This window comes from Symphalangus syndactylus, chromosome 12 (genome assembly GCF_028878055.3).
Source record: "Symphalangus syndactylus isolate Jambi chromosome 12, NHGRI_mSymSyn1-v2.1_pri, whole genome shotgun sequence".
NCBI classification, from domain to species: Eukaryota; Metazoa; Chordata; class Mammalia; order Primates; family Hylobatidae; genus Symphalangus; species Symphalangus syndactylus.
The window spans coordinates 50314820-50331633 of record NC_072441.2 but is presented as its reverse complement, the minus strand read 5'-3'; the positions used below and the strand labels follow the sequence as shown (position 1 = coordinate 50331633).

General features: G+C 36.9%; 1 protein-coding gene across 5 annotated transcripts in view; it reads right to left on the bottom strand.

Moving 5' to 3' along the window:
- PTBP2 (polypyrimidine tract binding protein 2) overlaps positions 1-16814 on the bottom strand; it is a 90863-nt gene that overhangs the window by 58679 nt on the left and 15370 nt on the right. For 4 of the 5 annotated variants that reach the window (XM_063624335.1, XM_063624338.1, XM_063624339.1 and 1 more), the window contains exon 3: positions 946-1021. In XM_063624335.1, coding sequence (XP_063480405.1) covers positions 946-1021 — 76 coding nt within the window. Of the gene's footprint in view, positions 1-945; positions 1022-2750; positions 6604-16814 lie in introns of those variants that run through there. The other variant, XM_063624334.1, reaches the window with a different exon arrangement.

The following is a 16814-nucleotide window of genomic DNA, read 5'->3' as shown; positions in this document are numbered from 1 at the left end:
AGTTGCAATGCAACTGCACAGTTATTCAAACCAGCCAGTGACATTTTAGCTATTTTGAAAATGTTATGTATTTACAAAAATATGAATGGACTAATATTTAAACTAGCTAAAATCAACTGTTTTGCCTTGGTTATGTATATTTACATACATGGATATTAGTATTTAAAATAGGTTAAATCAATACTGGCTGATTTAAAAAATCAGTACAAACAACCATAGTTGCAATGGTTTTAAACAACTATGTGGCTGAATTCTTTGGTTTTTACTTAAAATTTGGGTTTTAGGGTAAAGTAAAAATATTATATGACACATAAACACAAAAAATAAAAACAAAATAAAAATACCAGACGGGCACATGAAGGGACTATAATGTGAGAAAGAATTACATTTGTGGTTCAAAAATGGAAAGCAATCAAACTTAAAGAGTAACTTGTTCACCAAAGTTACCAACTTCATGTGTTTTTTTTTTTTTCACTCAGCTCATATATACTCTAGTAAAATTTACTCTAAAATGTTTCAACACAGCATTTAAAAAGAGGCTGGGCGCGGTGGTTCACGCTTGTAATCCCAGCACTTTGGGAGGCCGAGGCGGGCGGATCACAAGGTCAGGAGATCGAGGCCATCCTGGCTAACATGGTGAAACCCTGTCTCTACTAAAAATACAAAAAATTAGCCGGGCGCGGTGGCGGGCGCCTGTAGTCCCAGCTACTCGGGAGGCTGAGGCAGGAGAATGGCATGAACCCAGGAGGCAGAGCTTGCAGTGAGCCGACATAGTGCCACTGCAGTCTGGCCTGGGCAAAAGAGCGAGACTCCGTCTCGAAAAAAATAAATAAATAAAAATAAATAAAAAGAAAGGCTTTCCTGGTATAACAGAATTAAATTTGAGTTTTAACATTCTGCCCCCTAAAATGGCAAATGACAGAGTGCTAAGAGAGTAACACTTACCTGTAACTACCATGCTGCTCATATTAGAGTTTGGACTACTGAGAACACTGCCTGAGAGTAGTTCGTCAGATCCTCTCTATAAAAACAAAAACAAATTAGCATAAGACATCTTTAAATTTAAAAATATTAATCTAAAAGCCTTTCACTTAAATGTCAAATGTTACACTATTAGGAATAGTTAAAAATGTTAATCCCTATAATAAAAAATTAACTTCATCCCTCTCCTCTCCCATCTATCCCTCTCCCATTCTCACAAAGGCAACAGTGTTCCCTTCCCTTCTTTAATCTAAGTCCAAAAGACAATAAATAGAAAAAGTGATTAGATTCTATAAGCAAAAGCTTTGGAAAGCTATCTCAATTGTTTACAAACAAACCAAAGCCACACTAGCTAGACTTTCTCAGAAATGTTCTATAAATCCTCCATCCCAATGGTCCTTTATTCATCCAGATAATTCAGGTCTTTAGAAAATTAGAACTTCATTCTGGTGAGTTAGATATCATCATCATCAAAATTAAACAGGTATATACTTCAGTGGCTAGAACACTGAAAGCAAAGGCAAAATCTTTGGAATAAGAGATTTCTGTAAAAAAATAAGGTCATGTCTTAAAATTCTTTAGAGAAAAGGTTATACATTCATCTCTTTGGGAACTGCACAGTTGTTCAAACCAGCCAGTGACATTTTAGCTATTTTGAAAATGTTATGTATTTACAAAAATATGAATGGACTAATATTTAAACTAGCTAAAATCAACTGTTTTGCCTTGGTTATGTATATTTACATACATGGATATTAGTATTTAAAATAGGTTAAATCAATACTGGCTGATTTAAAAAATCAGTACAAAGAAGTTAAATGCAACCATCAAAATGAAAAAAAATGTGCAAAGGAGATAATGAATTATCAAAGCATTTCAGAAAGTCCAAAAAATCCAAATAAACCATAAGCTTTACGCTAATTTGTATTTAAACTCATAATGAATAAACTGTACTACAAGAAATATGAGAACAGTAAACAGATATCCATAGGTTGTCTCCCTTAAATATTTTAAGAGCTTTCTACTTATTAGCGTCAAATGCACAGAAAAAAAAAAAAAGAAAAATACAACCAGTTTCAAGCCATGTTGATACCGTATTTACACCAAGCCTAATTTCTTAACCAATTTCTAATCAAGATATGGAAGATTTGGCATGGCATAGTTTTATAAGAACATGATGAGCAGAATTGTATACGTTACTGATTCTCACAGTGTAGTCCCTAAGATCTAATTGAATACTCTAGTGATTCTCAAAGTGTGGTCCCTACTCCCACGATTAGACCTGGAAACTTACTAACAGTACATGTTCTCAGGTCCAATCCCAGACCTACTGAATAAGAAACTCTGAGGGTGGGATCTAAAAACCCAGGTTTTAAAAAAAAAATCCTCAAGTGTTTCTGATGCATGCTAAAGTTTAAGAACCACTGATACACATTATTGGCTCATTATCAACAACAGAAAATGTTTCCTAGCTTTCTTCATGTTTTCATGACAAGTAGAAAATATGGTATTAAGAAAGGGTGCTCTGGAGCTCAGCTTCCACTTATCAGTTAGGTAACAGTACTTAATCATTCTAAGCCTGAAGTTCTTTATTTGTTAAATAGGGGTAACATCTACATCACAGCCGTTGGGATTAAATTAAATAATACACGAACAGTGATTACCGGGCAAAGTGCCTGGCTCACATCAGTAGTGCTCACTACAATATTCCCAAGTGTCAACCAAGTACAGCGTCCCCACATATTTATTGACTAAGTAAGTGAATTAACGTTATTATTAACTGTTACATATTTTTTGGCCTTTGTTCTCAGACCAAAGAAACTGAAGGTCAAGTTACTCCGCATACAAAATCAAAGTTGGCCCCTCACCACAGGATAGAGAAATAAATCCAGCCCTTCCATAAATCCATGGAAGTCCAGATCAGATATTCTAAAAGTAACAAACAACAAAACTTAAGTGATGCTTAAAGTTATACTCACCTGAACAAAATTCCTAATCAAGTAAAATATTGTTAATGCTTTGTTTCCAAGTTCGCAAAAACACTTTAACTCTCCTAGTTTTCAAAAATATACCTGACCTCTTTTCAAATGTATTATTATCAGCTTATTCTTTTGATGTTTGACTATTTGTGAATTCAAATCCTTCCATACACCTAGAGTATTCCACTGTAAAACTTGTGATTGCAGTGGATCACAGGTAATTTTGGAAGACGATAGTTGGGGAATCTTGGGTCTACTCAAGTAGAGAAGCAAGCCTCTAATACTGACGTGTGGTGTGCTATGAAGGACACTCTTCCTCCTTCCTGCAATGCATCTTTTTGCATAGAAAAGTCTTTCCATTTTTTTTAAGTTTGTATTTATGAACTTTTTCTTCCTCAAACGATTTCATACCTGCTGTTAAGAGAGCAGATTTAACAGCCTTCATTACTGAGAATAATGTCAAATTATTTGCAATTTTGAGATTTTACAAAAATTACTGGAGTATTTTTACAACTTACATTTTTTTTTAAAAAAAGCAATTATGCCTGTCTTTGCACTGAGCAAAAAGCTTACCACTATTATGACCAAAAGAAGTGATTCAGCACTACTGATAAATGTTAACATTACCACATTAACTGACAGAATAATTTCACCTGAATTATTTCAGCCTGGTCATTTAACTTACAATGCATATGAAATAAATGATCAATGGTAGTGATTGATGACTGCCCCACATTAATGACTGTTGAAACAAATCAAATTAGTGGTACTTAGAATCAAAATACTTACTAAAGAATACGTGCTCTTTAAAAAATTTTTAATTCATCTAAGAATGATATCAATTTTAGATTCAACTAAAAGAAATTAAATGTTAAGACTAGCATAGATATCTCTTATTAAATCTGACCACAGAAACTTTTCTTCCTGAGTAATATCAATGACCATTTCAAGAGAAACTAACATTCCACAGAAACAAGAAAATGCAGAAATAGGAAGATACACCCTACACGTCAGAGAAAGAAACCACTTAAAAAAAAAATGTGCAACAGTAAGTACAGATTAAAGGCCATCTGGCGCTCATTTCATTGTTAGAAATTTCTTGTTTTTTATTCTCATGGTTATTAGATACTCTGTTTATCATAATAGTCTAGTCCAACTATTAATACCATGTATCACTTTCAGGTGGAAGAGCTGCCAGGTCTGCCAAGAAGGCAACCAAGGACTGAAGGCTGAGGGTGACAAGAGTCTCTGGGCCCTGCTATGGTTTGGGACTGAGAACTAACCAAACATTTTCTCCTCTGGAGATGTCAGCCTAGGGAAACATGACAGAAAGACACAGGGCAAGGACAGAAATATTAAGTTCCTGAGGAAAAGCAGATTATCAGAGAGGAAGAAAGGTACGTACCCAGGTGAGTATTCCTGGTCTCCTTAAACAGAGATGCCACCGAGATGATGAAGAGGTGGACTGAATACCACCTACCTATTGAAGGCTTGCAAAAGCCCTGACTCACGCAACCAATAGAGAACACAATGGTACAATGAAGAGGATCAGTAAAATCAAAAGCTGACTTTTTTTAAAAAAGACAACGAAATAGACAACTACAGGGAAAACATTTTTTAAACAAGGAGAGCACAATCACACATCAACAGACCACATAGCCAAGAACAAAAGCCTAGGCATTAGTGAAGCAACAATGTGAAAGAAACTTGGCCCAGTGAATAACCTTATGGAGCAGATTGATACCACTTTCTTATACCAGCAGGACTTTTGCTATGACAGAAAAAGAAACAAACAAAAAAAACCTTCTGTTTATGCCACTATGTTCTGCATTTTGTTACGATTGTTTTTTCAGCCTTCACCTTATGATATATACACCTGAAATATGAAAAAGTCACTACAGAGATTTCAATTTAATTGACTATCTTAATAAGGGCAAAAAAATAAAACCAGATCCCTATTAAATACAATACACAAAAGTAATTTTCTGATAAACATAAAAAGCAAAATTTTTTAAAATTTCAGAAGAAAATATAATATCTTTATGAACTATTGAGTATGTAAGGATTTTTAAATTAAGACACAAGAAAACTGAACATGAAAGAAAATACTGATAAATTCTACTACAAAAATCTCTTTATAAGAAACCATATCACAGCAACAGTTGAAAAGCTAAAAACTGTTATTAGGGATTGCCTTCAAGACTTCCAGCAATAAACATGGAAGATGTCCAGAAGAGCAAAGGAAAATCTGGAATGTGTAAAGAATGGGATCATATAAATTATTTTTATCTAAGATCCAAAGGGAATCTGTGGCCACATTAAAACTCTATACATTAAGAATCTGTATTAATCCGCAACAATATGCACTGGGAACTAGTGGCGGGGGGAGGGAGAAAGGATTGTAAATCTAATTGTTGAGTACTGAGCTCACTCTCTGGCTGACAGGATCACTTGTACTGCAAACCTCAGCTTCATGCCATATACCCATGTAACAAACCTGCACATGTAACCCTGAATCTAAAGTAAAGTAGGAAGGGAAGGAGGGAGGGATGGATGGAGGGAGGGAGGGAGGTAGGGAGACAGACAGAGAAGACAGCATAAAGAAGTGACAAGGCAAGCTACAAACTGGGAAAAGACACCAGCAACACAAATAACCAAAAGACAATCAGTAATCGTAAAACACACACTTTTTTTTTTCCCCAGACGTCTTGCTCTGTCACCAAGCCAGAGTGCAATGGAATGATCATAGCTCACTGCCTCAAACTCCTGAGCCCCACAAGCAATCCTCCTCCTTCAGCCTCCCAAATAGCTGAGATTACAGACGCAAGCCACTGCCCCCAGCAATTTTTCAAAACTACAAAATCAGTTAAATAATAAACTCACATTTTTATGAAGCAAAAAACACAAATAGGCATTTAACCGAATTTCACGAAAGAGAAACATCCATGGCCATAAATGTGGGGGAAAAAAAAGATGTAAGACCTCATTAATAATCAGGGAAAGACAAAGGAAGACCAGAGAATATACTATACACCAAATCGTTAAAAATTAAGAAATTAAATACCTAGCCAACTGCTGGTGGGGATCTGAAACAGCAAGAACTCCTACGCACTACTGGTGAGAACATAAATAGGAACAATACACTGGAAAATAATCTAGTACTGTCTCGTAAAGTTTATTTTACACACTAGCAATATATACCTATATCTTTAAATACACCCTCTCAAAAATGCTTGCATAAATGCACCATTAACAAGTACAAAAAAGTTCACAGCAGTATTGTTCTTAAAGTCAAAATCCTTTTTTTTGTTTGTTTGTTTTTTCTTTTTTTGAGATGGAGTCTCGGTCTGTCACACAGGCTGGAGTGTAGTGGCACGGTCTCAACTCACTGCAACCTCCGCCTCCCGGGGTTCAAGTGATTCTCCTGTTTCAGCCTCCTGAGTAGCTGGGACTACAGGCACCCACCACCATACCCGGCTAATTATGGTATTTTTAGTAGAGACAGGGTTTCACTATGTTGGCCAGGCTGGTCTCGAACTCCTGACCTTGTGATCTGCCCGCCCTGGACTCCCAAAGTGCTAGGATTACAGGCTTGGGCCACCACGCCCGGCCTAAGTCAAAATCTTTAAATATTCAAATGTCCATCAACCCAAATGTCCAATAAAAGAGATAAAATGGGTATTTTCACAAAAGAGTATATCACAGCAATGAGTATTATAAAACTACCCAAAAAATACGGCTATTTATTAGAATCATTAATGAATTAGAACACAAGACATGGAAAACATTATATGGGCACACCATTTCCATAAATTAAAAAAAACCTAAATATATTTTTGTCATTTACATGAAAAATCCATATTGAAAAAATAAGGCAAAAGTTGTGGCAGCCACCTACCCATGACAGGGTAAGAAGGGGGATTAAAAAGCAATATTGGGCTGGGCGCAGTAGCTCACACCTATAATCCCAGCACTTTGGGAGGCCGAGGCGGACGGATCACGAGGTCATGAGATCAAAACCATCCTGGCTAACAGGGTGACACCCTGTCTCTACTAAAAATTCAAAAAATTAGCCGGGTGTGGTGGTGGGCACCTGTAGTCCCAGCTACTCGTGAGGCTGAGGCAGGAGACTGGGGTGAACCAGGGAGGCGGAGCTTGCAGTGAGCCGAGATCACGCCACTGCACTCCAGCGTAGGTATCAGAGCAAGACTCTTTCTAAAAAAAAGCAATATTGTTGCATATAGAATATACAACAGTATTGGTAATATTCAAGTTTTTTTATTTGAGTGGCAGATTCATGATGTTCGTTTTCTTATATTTCATAACATTCTCACAAATAAACTTTGATTAATGTAACAAAAAAGATTCTAGGGATAAAACTATAAGGATAAGGTGATCAGGTATTTTGTCACCCAAAATGGGATACATTTGTGAGAGGACAATTACACCTGAAAACGAATGTAAACCATGACAATAAGAAACCTGAATAAGAAAGAATAACAATCAGAAAGTTTAAATAAGACACTTAAGTAAAACCAGGCATGTTATAATCATCATTTTTATGCAGTATAACGGCTTTACAAACAAGTGGAAATAGTAAAAGAATGATCAAACCATAATCAGAATGGTAGATTAAGATGATCACATTACTTTATAAACAATGTACACAAAAAGTAAGAATAAGGATAATTTAAAGAACTTAAGACACCACATAGCCAATATTATCACCTACAAGAAAGATAAGATGCTCTCTGAAAGACTACAAATGATTTTTAATACATGACATACTAAATGACACTTCCCACAAATAAAGCTATCCCTAAGTTATGGTTGTTTTGCTAGCTAATCATCACTGATCAAGGCATGAGATGTAGAGAGCTAGTATTCTGGTCGTCTTTTCTACGTAATAAGACATTTTTTAAAATAGCATTTATTGCATATTTTAATACAGGTATATATACAATAGGAGGAATCATGGACTATAATCTTTCTCCCCAGATAACCCCATTGACATCTTCTACATTAAAAAAATTCAAACATTAACTAAGAAAACTAAAAAAAAAAAAAAAGAAAATATAAAGAAGTTCTCGTTTACTTTTATTAATTATCCTGAATTTTCATACAATTCTTTTCCTCAAACTTACATATATACATGGTTTTGTTTTTGAGACGGAATCTCAGTCTGTCGCCCAGGCTGGAGTGCAGTGGCGCGATCTCGATTCACTGCAACCTCCGTTTCCCGGGTTCAAGCGATTTTTCTGCCTCAGCCTCCCCAGGTTCAAGCAATTTTTCTGCCTCAGCCTCCCGAGTAGCTGGGACTATAGGCGTGCGCAACCACAAAGGGCTAATTTTTGTATTTTTAGTAGAGACAGGGTTTCACCACATTGGCCAGGCTGGTCTCAAGCTCCTGACCTTGTGATCCAACCACCTTGGCCTCCCAAAATGCTGAGATTACAGGCTTGAGCCACCGTGTTTTTAACATTCATACCAAAACAAACAAACAAACAAAAAAACAAAAAAACCACACACACACACCATACAAGCTGCTTAGCATTGTTCTCTTTTCATTTAATAAAACAGCTTAGAAATTTTAAAGAAAGAATGATTTCTGCAATACACTAGAAAATAAATGTTATTAAACTCTTTGCTGTTGCGACGATACTAACAGCAACAAAAAGGAACTCATATTGATTATACTGGAGGTTTTAGGGTACCAACTCATCAGAAAACTTAAGAAGTCAAAATCTCTCCTGCTTTTCTTATAAAAAGGGTACTTATGTATGACCAAATAGTTGATGGACAAAATTCTTAAGAATTCTAATATACGCAGAAAAAAAGAATAGCGCCACTTTTGCAATACCTAATAAAATTATGCAATCATTAGCTACTAAAAACTATTAGGTGAAAGGATGATGCACTCTGTAATAGATGGATCCAGCTGACACCTGAACCTACTGATAAATGTTAATATCATGAAGAGGTAACGAGACATTCTGATCCTCTTAGTGAGATACAATACGAATTACATAGAGTACATCTGCAAAATATTCTTGGTAAAAATTAAACCAGAGTCTGATCAACCCCCTGTATTTCAGGTAAACTTGTTTACATGAGGAACATGTGAAATGACAACATAGCGGTATAATCAGCAGAATCCAGAAAGTGGAATTTTTTTTTTTTTTTTTTTTTTTTAAGACGGAGTCTTGCTCTGTCGCCCAGGCTGGAGTTCAGTGGTGCCACTGCAAGCTCCGCCTCCCGGGTTCACACCATTCTCCTGCCTCAGCCTCCCAAGTAGCTGGGACTACAGGCGCCTGCCACCACACCCGGCTAATTTTCATGTTTTTAGTAGAGACAGGTTTTCACTGTGTTAGCCAAGATGGTCTTGATCTCCTGACCTCGTGATCCGCCCGCCTCAGCCTCCTAAAGTGCTGGGATTACAGGCGTGAGCCATCGTGCTTGGCCAGAAACTGGAAATTGTACAGATGACTCAGTTTATTTAACAACAACAAAAGAGAAAAGGCAAGAAAAATAAAATAATGAAAAAAAAGTATTCTGAATACTGGAGATTAGATGACATCAAGAAATTATTTTAAACTTTATAATGGTACCAATGTCACATATAAAAGAGAGAGACACATTCTGATATATCTGCAGATTATATGAAATGATCTGAGATTTGCATTAGTATTATCCAACAGAAAAAAAAGAGTGTATTATATACCATTCCCTCTACTTTGTGTAGCTTAAAACCTTTATAATGAAGTTTACAACAAAAAGAGAACTCTAAAAGTAAAAAAAAAAAAAAAAAATTGCCAAAGTTATCAGCTGATTACCTTTAACCTTGAATGCATTTTAAAACAAGAAAATAAAGAGTTCAGGATCAACTTAAAGTGAATCCCTCCACTGCCCCCAACAAAAAAGAAAACAAGTAAAAAGGTTGGTTCTTTGAAAAGACCAGTAAAATAAATTCTGTGACAAGACAAATCAAGAAATAGGAGAAAACACAGGTGCTTGATATTAGTAATAAAAGAGAGAATTCAAAAATGCTACACAATTCTGAGAAGTTTGAAGCTCTCAATAAAACAGTTTTCTAGGAACGTACTCAATAAACCAATAATTTTAGAAATATTGAAATATTAGTCCAAGTATCCCTGTTCCCTCATCCCTTACATATAAGGTGTTTAAAATCCTTTTAACATATTTTCTGCATTAAGCATGTCTCTTAGGGAAAATACCATGAAGAAGAAAGTGGAAAATTCTTCAAAGAAATGTTATAGCTCTCTGCCTTTCAGCTAAAAAAAATTTGCCATTTTATTTTGATAATGCAACTATAATGTTCTCCCAATTAACTACTAAATTTAAGGCAAGTATAAATAAGACCCAAAAAGCCTTCACAGAACTTAGCCAAATGATCTTAACATAAACTCAGTGAAGAAAACACCAAGACAATCTTGAAAAACAAAGCTTTGACACTCACTGTACAAGATTCCAAAACTTAATGCTGATGCCTTAGTAATTAAGACACTGTTGTACTGCTACAACACACAGCACAGAAATGGTTCTGTGAATATATTGAAACCTGAAGAGCTGAGAAAACAGATCACTGGAGAAAAGCTGAGCTATTCAATCAAGTAGGTACTAAACTTGTTATCCATATAGAAAAAATAGTTAAACCTGTACCATATGCTAACGAAGAATAAATTCCAGGTAGATTAAGGCCATAAATGTGAAAATCAAAATTTTAATACTTTCAAATAAAATACACAAGCCTATATGTAAGGCCTTAGGTTAAATATTTTTTTAAAAGAAAAACATAAATGTCACATTAAAATTTACAACTATTCATCAGTGTAAAAAAAACAGGTCAGAGTGGAGAGAGTTATCTGTAGGACATGTAACAAAACAGGCCAGGCACAGTGACTCATGCCTGTAATCTCAGCATTTTAGGAGGCCAATGTGGGAGAACTGTTTGAGCTCAGGAGTTCGCAACCAACCTGGGTAATATAGTGAGACTCCATCTCTACAAAAAAATTGAAAAATTAGCTGGGCATAGTAGTGTATTCCTGTAGTCTCAGCTACTCAGGAAACAAAGGTGGGAGAATTGCTAGAGCCTGGGATGTCAAGACTGCAGTGACTGTGACCGAGCCACTACACTCCAGCCTGGATGACATAGTGAGACTGTCTCTCAAAACAAAAACAAAAACCAAACCAAACAAAACAAAACAAAACAAAAAACGAACAAAACAATTAGTGTGCACAGTATATAAAAACACCTAGGAATCAATGCTTTTTTTTTTTTTTTTGAGACAGTCTCGCTCTGTCCTGCAATGGATCGTGGCTCACTGCAACCTCCGCCTCCTGGGTTCAAGCAATTCTCCTGCCTCAGCCTCCCAAGCAGTTGGGATTACAGACACCCACCACCAAGCCCAGCTAATTTTCTGTATTTTTAGGAGAGACGGGGTTTTGCCATGTTGACTAGGCTGGTCTCGAACTTCTGACCTCAAGTGATCCACCTGCTTTGGCCTCCCAAAGTGTTGGGATTATAAGTGTGAGCCACCGCGCTGAGCAGGAATCAATTTTAAAAAGAGATAAAACTACAGCCAAAAAGAAAATGAACAAACTATATAAACAGGCATTTAACAGAGAGGAAACATTAATGGCCAATAAACTAATAAAATATATCATTAAAATAAAGCATTGATAGGGAATGCAAATTAAAAACACAAGATATCCTTCCCATGTACATTTGATCAGCAAAATTTAAAAGTCCAACAATGTCGATTTTCAAAGAATGTATAGAAACAAGAATCTACACGCAACACTAACAGTATAATTAGTACAATCACCTATGAAAGCAATGTTAATATTCAATCGATTTGAAAAGACACAATCTATGAGAAACTCTAATATTAACATGTTAGAATATGCATATTAATGCTTACAGCAGCAGTTTGTAATGCAAAAAAATTTAAAATATTTGACAAATCAATCTCGTCAAATATTAACTCATTTGTCAAGATGATATATTCATATATCATATACTATATGGCAAAGGAAATTAGATATATATATAAACTTAAAAAAAAACACTGAACAAAAAGAGCAAATTACAGAATACATACAGCATGACAGTACACCTATAGTTTAAACATGCAAAACAAAACCATATATTGCTTAAGATAAAAATACATAAACATGTAGTAAATGAGAAATTTATGGGAATGGTAAACATCAAATTTAGTATAGTAATTACCTGGAGTGGAGAAGTATGGGTCAACCATATGCAGGGTATTATGAACTGAATGCTTATGTTTCCCCAAAAATCACATGCTGAAGTCCTAACCTCAAATGTGATACAATTTAGAAATAGGGCCTTTAGGAGTTAACTGAGGGATTTCATGAGATCATGAGAGTAGGGCCTTCATGATGGGATTAATGCCTTTATGAGAAGAAACACCAGAGAGCTTCTGCTACCCACTCCCCCAAAGTGTGCTCACAAAGAAAGGGTCATGTGAGGCACACAAAGTAAAATGGCGGCCTCACTTCAACAGAAGTGGCCTCAGAAGGAAAGTTGCCTTGCTGGTACCTTGATCTTGGACTTCCCAGTTTACAGAACTGTAAGAAAACAAATTTCTGAAGTCACTCAGTCTATGGTATTTTGTTATGGAAGCCTGAGTTATGACACAGGGGGCTTCAAATGAACTTTTGTGTACCACAATGGAATGCTATGTAGACTTAAAAAGGGAGGAAATCTTGTCACATGCTATAACACGGATGGACCCTGAGGGCATTATATTAAGTGAATATAAGCCAGTCACAAAAGGACAAACACAACCTGAGCATTCCTAATCTGAAAAGCTAAAATCCAAAATGCTCCACTAAGCACTTCCTTTGAGCAACACGTAAGTGCTGAAAAAGTTTCAGATTGGCCGGGTGTGGTGGCTCAGGCCTATAATCCCAGCACTTTGGGAGGCCGAGGCAGGTGGATCACGAGGTCAGGAGATAAGAGTCCATCCTGACTCTGGTGAAACCCCGTCTCTATTAAAAAAAAAAAAAAAATACAAAAAATTAGCCGGGCGTGGTGGCGGGTGCCTGTAGTCCCAGCTACTCGGGAGGCTGTGGCAGGAGGATGGCGTGAACCTGGGAGGTGGAGCTTGCAGTGAGCAGAGATCGCGCCACTGCACTCCAGCCTGGACGACAGAGTGAGACTCCGTCTCAAAAAAAAAAAAGTTTCAGATTTTGTGGCATTCAGACTTTGGATTTTCAGATTAGGGATGCTTAACCTATATTGTATAATTCCATTTATGTGAGGTATTTAAAGTACTCAAATTCATAGACACAGAAAATAGAATGCTGGTTACCAGGGGAAGGACAAAAGGGGGAGTTTTAAAATCAGTATAGAGTTTCAGTTTGCCAAAATGAAAAAAGTTCTGGAGATGGGTTTCGCAATGTAATATTATTAAGTACGTATAACAATAATTAAACAATTTAAGTGTACACTTAAAAATGGTTAAGATGGTAAATTTTATGTGCTTTTTGTACAATTAAAAAGATTTATATCAAGTTATGCAAAGTTTTTTAAAGAAACAAGAAAATGTCAGTGTTTAATCAATTAAGCAATATTAATAACTTTATCAATATTAATAACTATCACACAATACTTAAAATGTGGAATATAGAGAAAATATATAAAGAATTATAAAAAACGAATCCCATCAACCTGAAGAAAACTACTCTATTTTGGTACACTGCCCTCCAACTTTTGGGGACACACATAAATTGTATGCATTTGTCAAAGTTATTTTTAATCCTACTTTTCACACATAGGAAAAATATTTTAAAAACATTTGTAATGTTTATGAACAGAATTTATTCATTTTCTTATCACTGAAAATTTGTTATTTCTATTATTTAAATAATGCTGTAATCAGCATTTAAAAATATACTTATCTGATCATTTTTTCCTTATGAGTTACTAGACATAAAACACTAGGAAAAGAATATGAAACAAAGCATTCTTTTCTAAAGCACTACTCCTACATTAGAAGTGTCCATTTCAGCCCAGATTTTTTAAAGTGGTATTTTGGTATTTAAACCGACATATATTTGAATTGTACATAAGAGAGAAAGATTATAAAGAGCTCCTACCAATATTATTGTCTTATTTAATCTTCATAACAATCATGCAAGTTAGGAATTATTATGCTCAATATTACAAACTAGGAAAGGGAAATTCAGAGAATAAAAGACTTATTCATCATCACTTAAGTACAACAGGGGCTCAAACCCAATCAATGCAACAATGCAAAGTATTTCCGAGGCAGACGGATCATGAGGTCAGGAGACTGAGACCATCCTGGCTAACACAGTGAAATCCCGTCTCTACTAAAATACAAAAAATTAAGGCCGGGCGCAGTGGCTCACGCCTGTAATCCCAGAACTTTGGGAGGCCAAGGTGGGCGGATCACCTGAGGTTGGGAGTTCAAGACCAGCCTGACTAACATGGAGAAACCTCATCTCTACTAAAAATACAAAATTAGGCTGGGCGCGGTGGCTCATGCCTGTAATCCCAGCACTTTGGGAGGCTGAGGTGGGTGGATCACGACGTCAGGAGATCGAGACCATGGTGAAACCCCGTCTCTACTAAAAATACAAAAAATTAGCCAGGCACGGTGGCGGGCGCCTGTAGTCCCAGCTACTCCGGAGGCTGAGGCAGGAGAATGGCGTGAACCCGGGAGGCAGAGCTTGCAGTGAGCCAAGATCGCGCCATTGCACTCCAGCTTGGGTGACAGAGCGAGACTCCGTCTCAAAAAAATAAAATAAAATAAAATAAAAAAATAAAAATACAAAATTAGCCAGGCGTGGTGGTGCATGCCTATAATCCCAGCTTCTCAGGGGGCTAAGGCAGGAGAATCGCTTGAACCGGGGAGAGGGAGGTTGCGGTGAGCCGAGATAGTGCCACTGCACTCCAGCCTGGGCAACAAAAGCAAAACTCCGTCTCAAAAAAAAAAAAAAAAAAATACAAAAAATTAGCCAGGTGTGGTGGCAGGCACCTGCAATCCCAGCTACTCGGGAGGCTGAGGCAGGAGAATGGCATGAACCCGGGAGACGGAGCTTGCAGTGAGCCGAGATTGCACCACTGCACTCCAGCCTGGGCAACAGAGCGAGACTCCATCTCAAAACAAACAAAAAAAACCCCGCCTTATTAATTCAATCAAACCAAAGCCAAGCAAGAGTTTACATATATATACCACTCCTTTTATAATAGTTGAACTATTAAGACAAAGAACTGGAAATGGGTGTAGTAGATGTTTGCTACAATTTGAATAAATGAGGGAAGAGTTTGCTTAAAACAAATAGCAAACACGTATGTCTTACCTGAAACCCTGCTAATAGCTTGCCTAGACAATTATCTATATCAAATAGCAAAGTATCTTTCTGAGAAGTTAAGGAAAGTGGAACTGTGTTTATTGGAGTTCAACACTTATAAAACCTAACTCTTCCTCAAAAGTTCATCACAAATAAAGATTAGAAGCCTTAAAATGGCCCATAAATATTTAATCAACAGCGTGACTTGAAAGCAAGCTAGTAAAAAAAAGAAACGTTACTACAACAGCAGTTATGCAAACACATATAACAATACAAAGAATCAAGTTTATTTAAACATAAATACTGATAGGAGAAAGCAGGTTCAATTTTCAAAGGTTCTCACTGCAAATCCTTTGCTCTCAAAGCTCTCCATATTACTGTCAAAAACTACTTTTTAAATTTTGTCTTCTGCTATTCTAACTCAACCTACGTTCCAAAAAATTACTTACTTCCTCAACATGTCCCAATTTTCCTCATCATTACTTGTTTTTGTAGCTTTAAAAGTGAACAAAAACAGTGCCACTCTTTCCTAGAACCAGACAAGAAAATTCTACCTTTAAAGGCTCTAAGAAACCCTTCATAGAACCTTTCCACACCATTAACATATAAGCTCACTTTGTGTCTTTCCTTTTTTTTTTTTTTTGCCTTCTTTTGGATTATACATCTTTAATTTCAGTCAACCCCCCTCCCCAATTATTTGCGTTCTATCTCTATTGCATTCACCCTTAGGATTTTAAAATGCAAGCTTATCTGATTCACTCTGGTACTGTCCAAAAGAAATGTAGTATGAACCATAAATATAATCTCATAAATTTCTGTTAGCCACATTTTTAAAAGTAAAAAAGAAAACGGTGGGCCGGGCGCAGTGGCTCACGCCTGTAATCCCAGCACTTTGGGAGCCCGGGGCAGGCAGATCACGAGGTCAGGAGATCAAGACCATGGTGAAACCCCGTCTCTACTAAAAATACAAAAAATTAGCCAGGCGTGGTGGCAGGCGCCTATAGTCCCAGCTACACGGGAGGCTGAGGCAGGAGAATGGTGTGAACCCGGAAGGCGGAGCTTGCACTAAGCAGAGATAGAGCCACTGTACTCCAGCCTGGGCAACAAAGCGAGACTACACCTAAAAAAAAAAGAAAAAGAAAGAAAGAAAAAGGTGGCCAGACTCAGTCCTGTAATTCCAGCACTTTGCAAGGCTAAAGCGGGAGGATCACTTCAGCCCAGGAGTTTGAGACCAGCCTAGGCAATATAGCGAGATGCTGTCTACAAAAAAACTCAAAAATTAGCCAGGTGTGGTGGCACACAATTGTAGTCCCAGCTACTTGGGAGGCTGAGGTGAGAGGGTCACTGGAGCCCAGGAGGTTGAGGCTGCCACGATCATGCCATGGCACTCCAGCCTGGTGGACAGAGCAAGACCCTATCTTAAAAAAAGGAAAGAAAGGAAGACAGGAAGAGAGAGGAAAAGGTAACACAGATAATATATTTCAT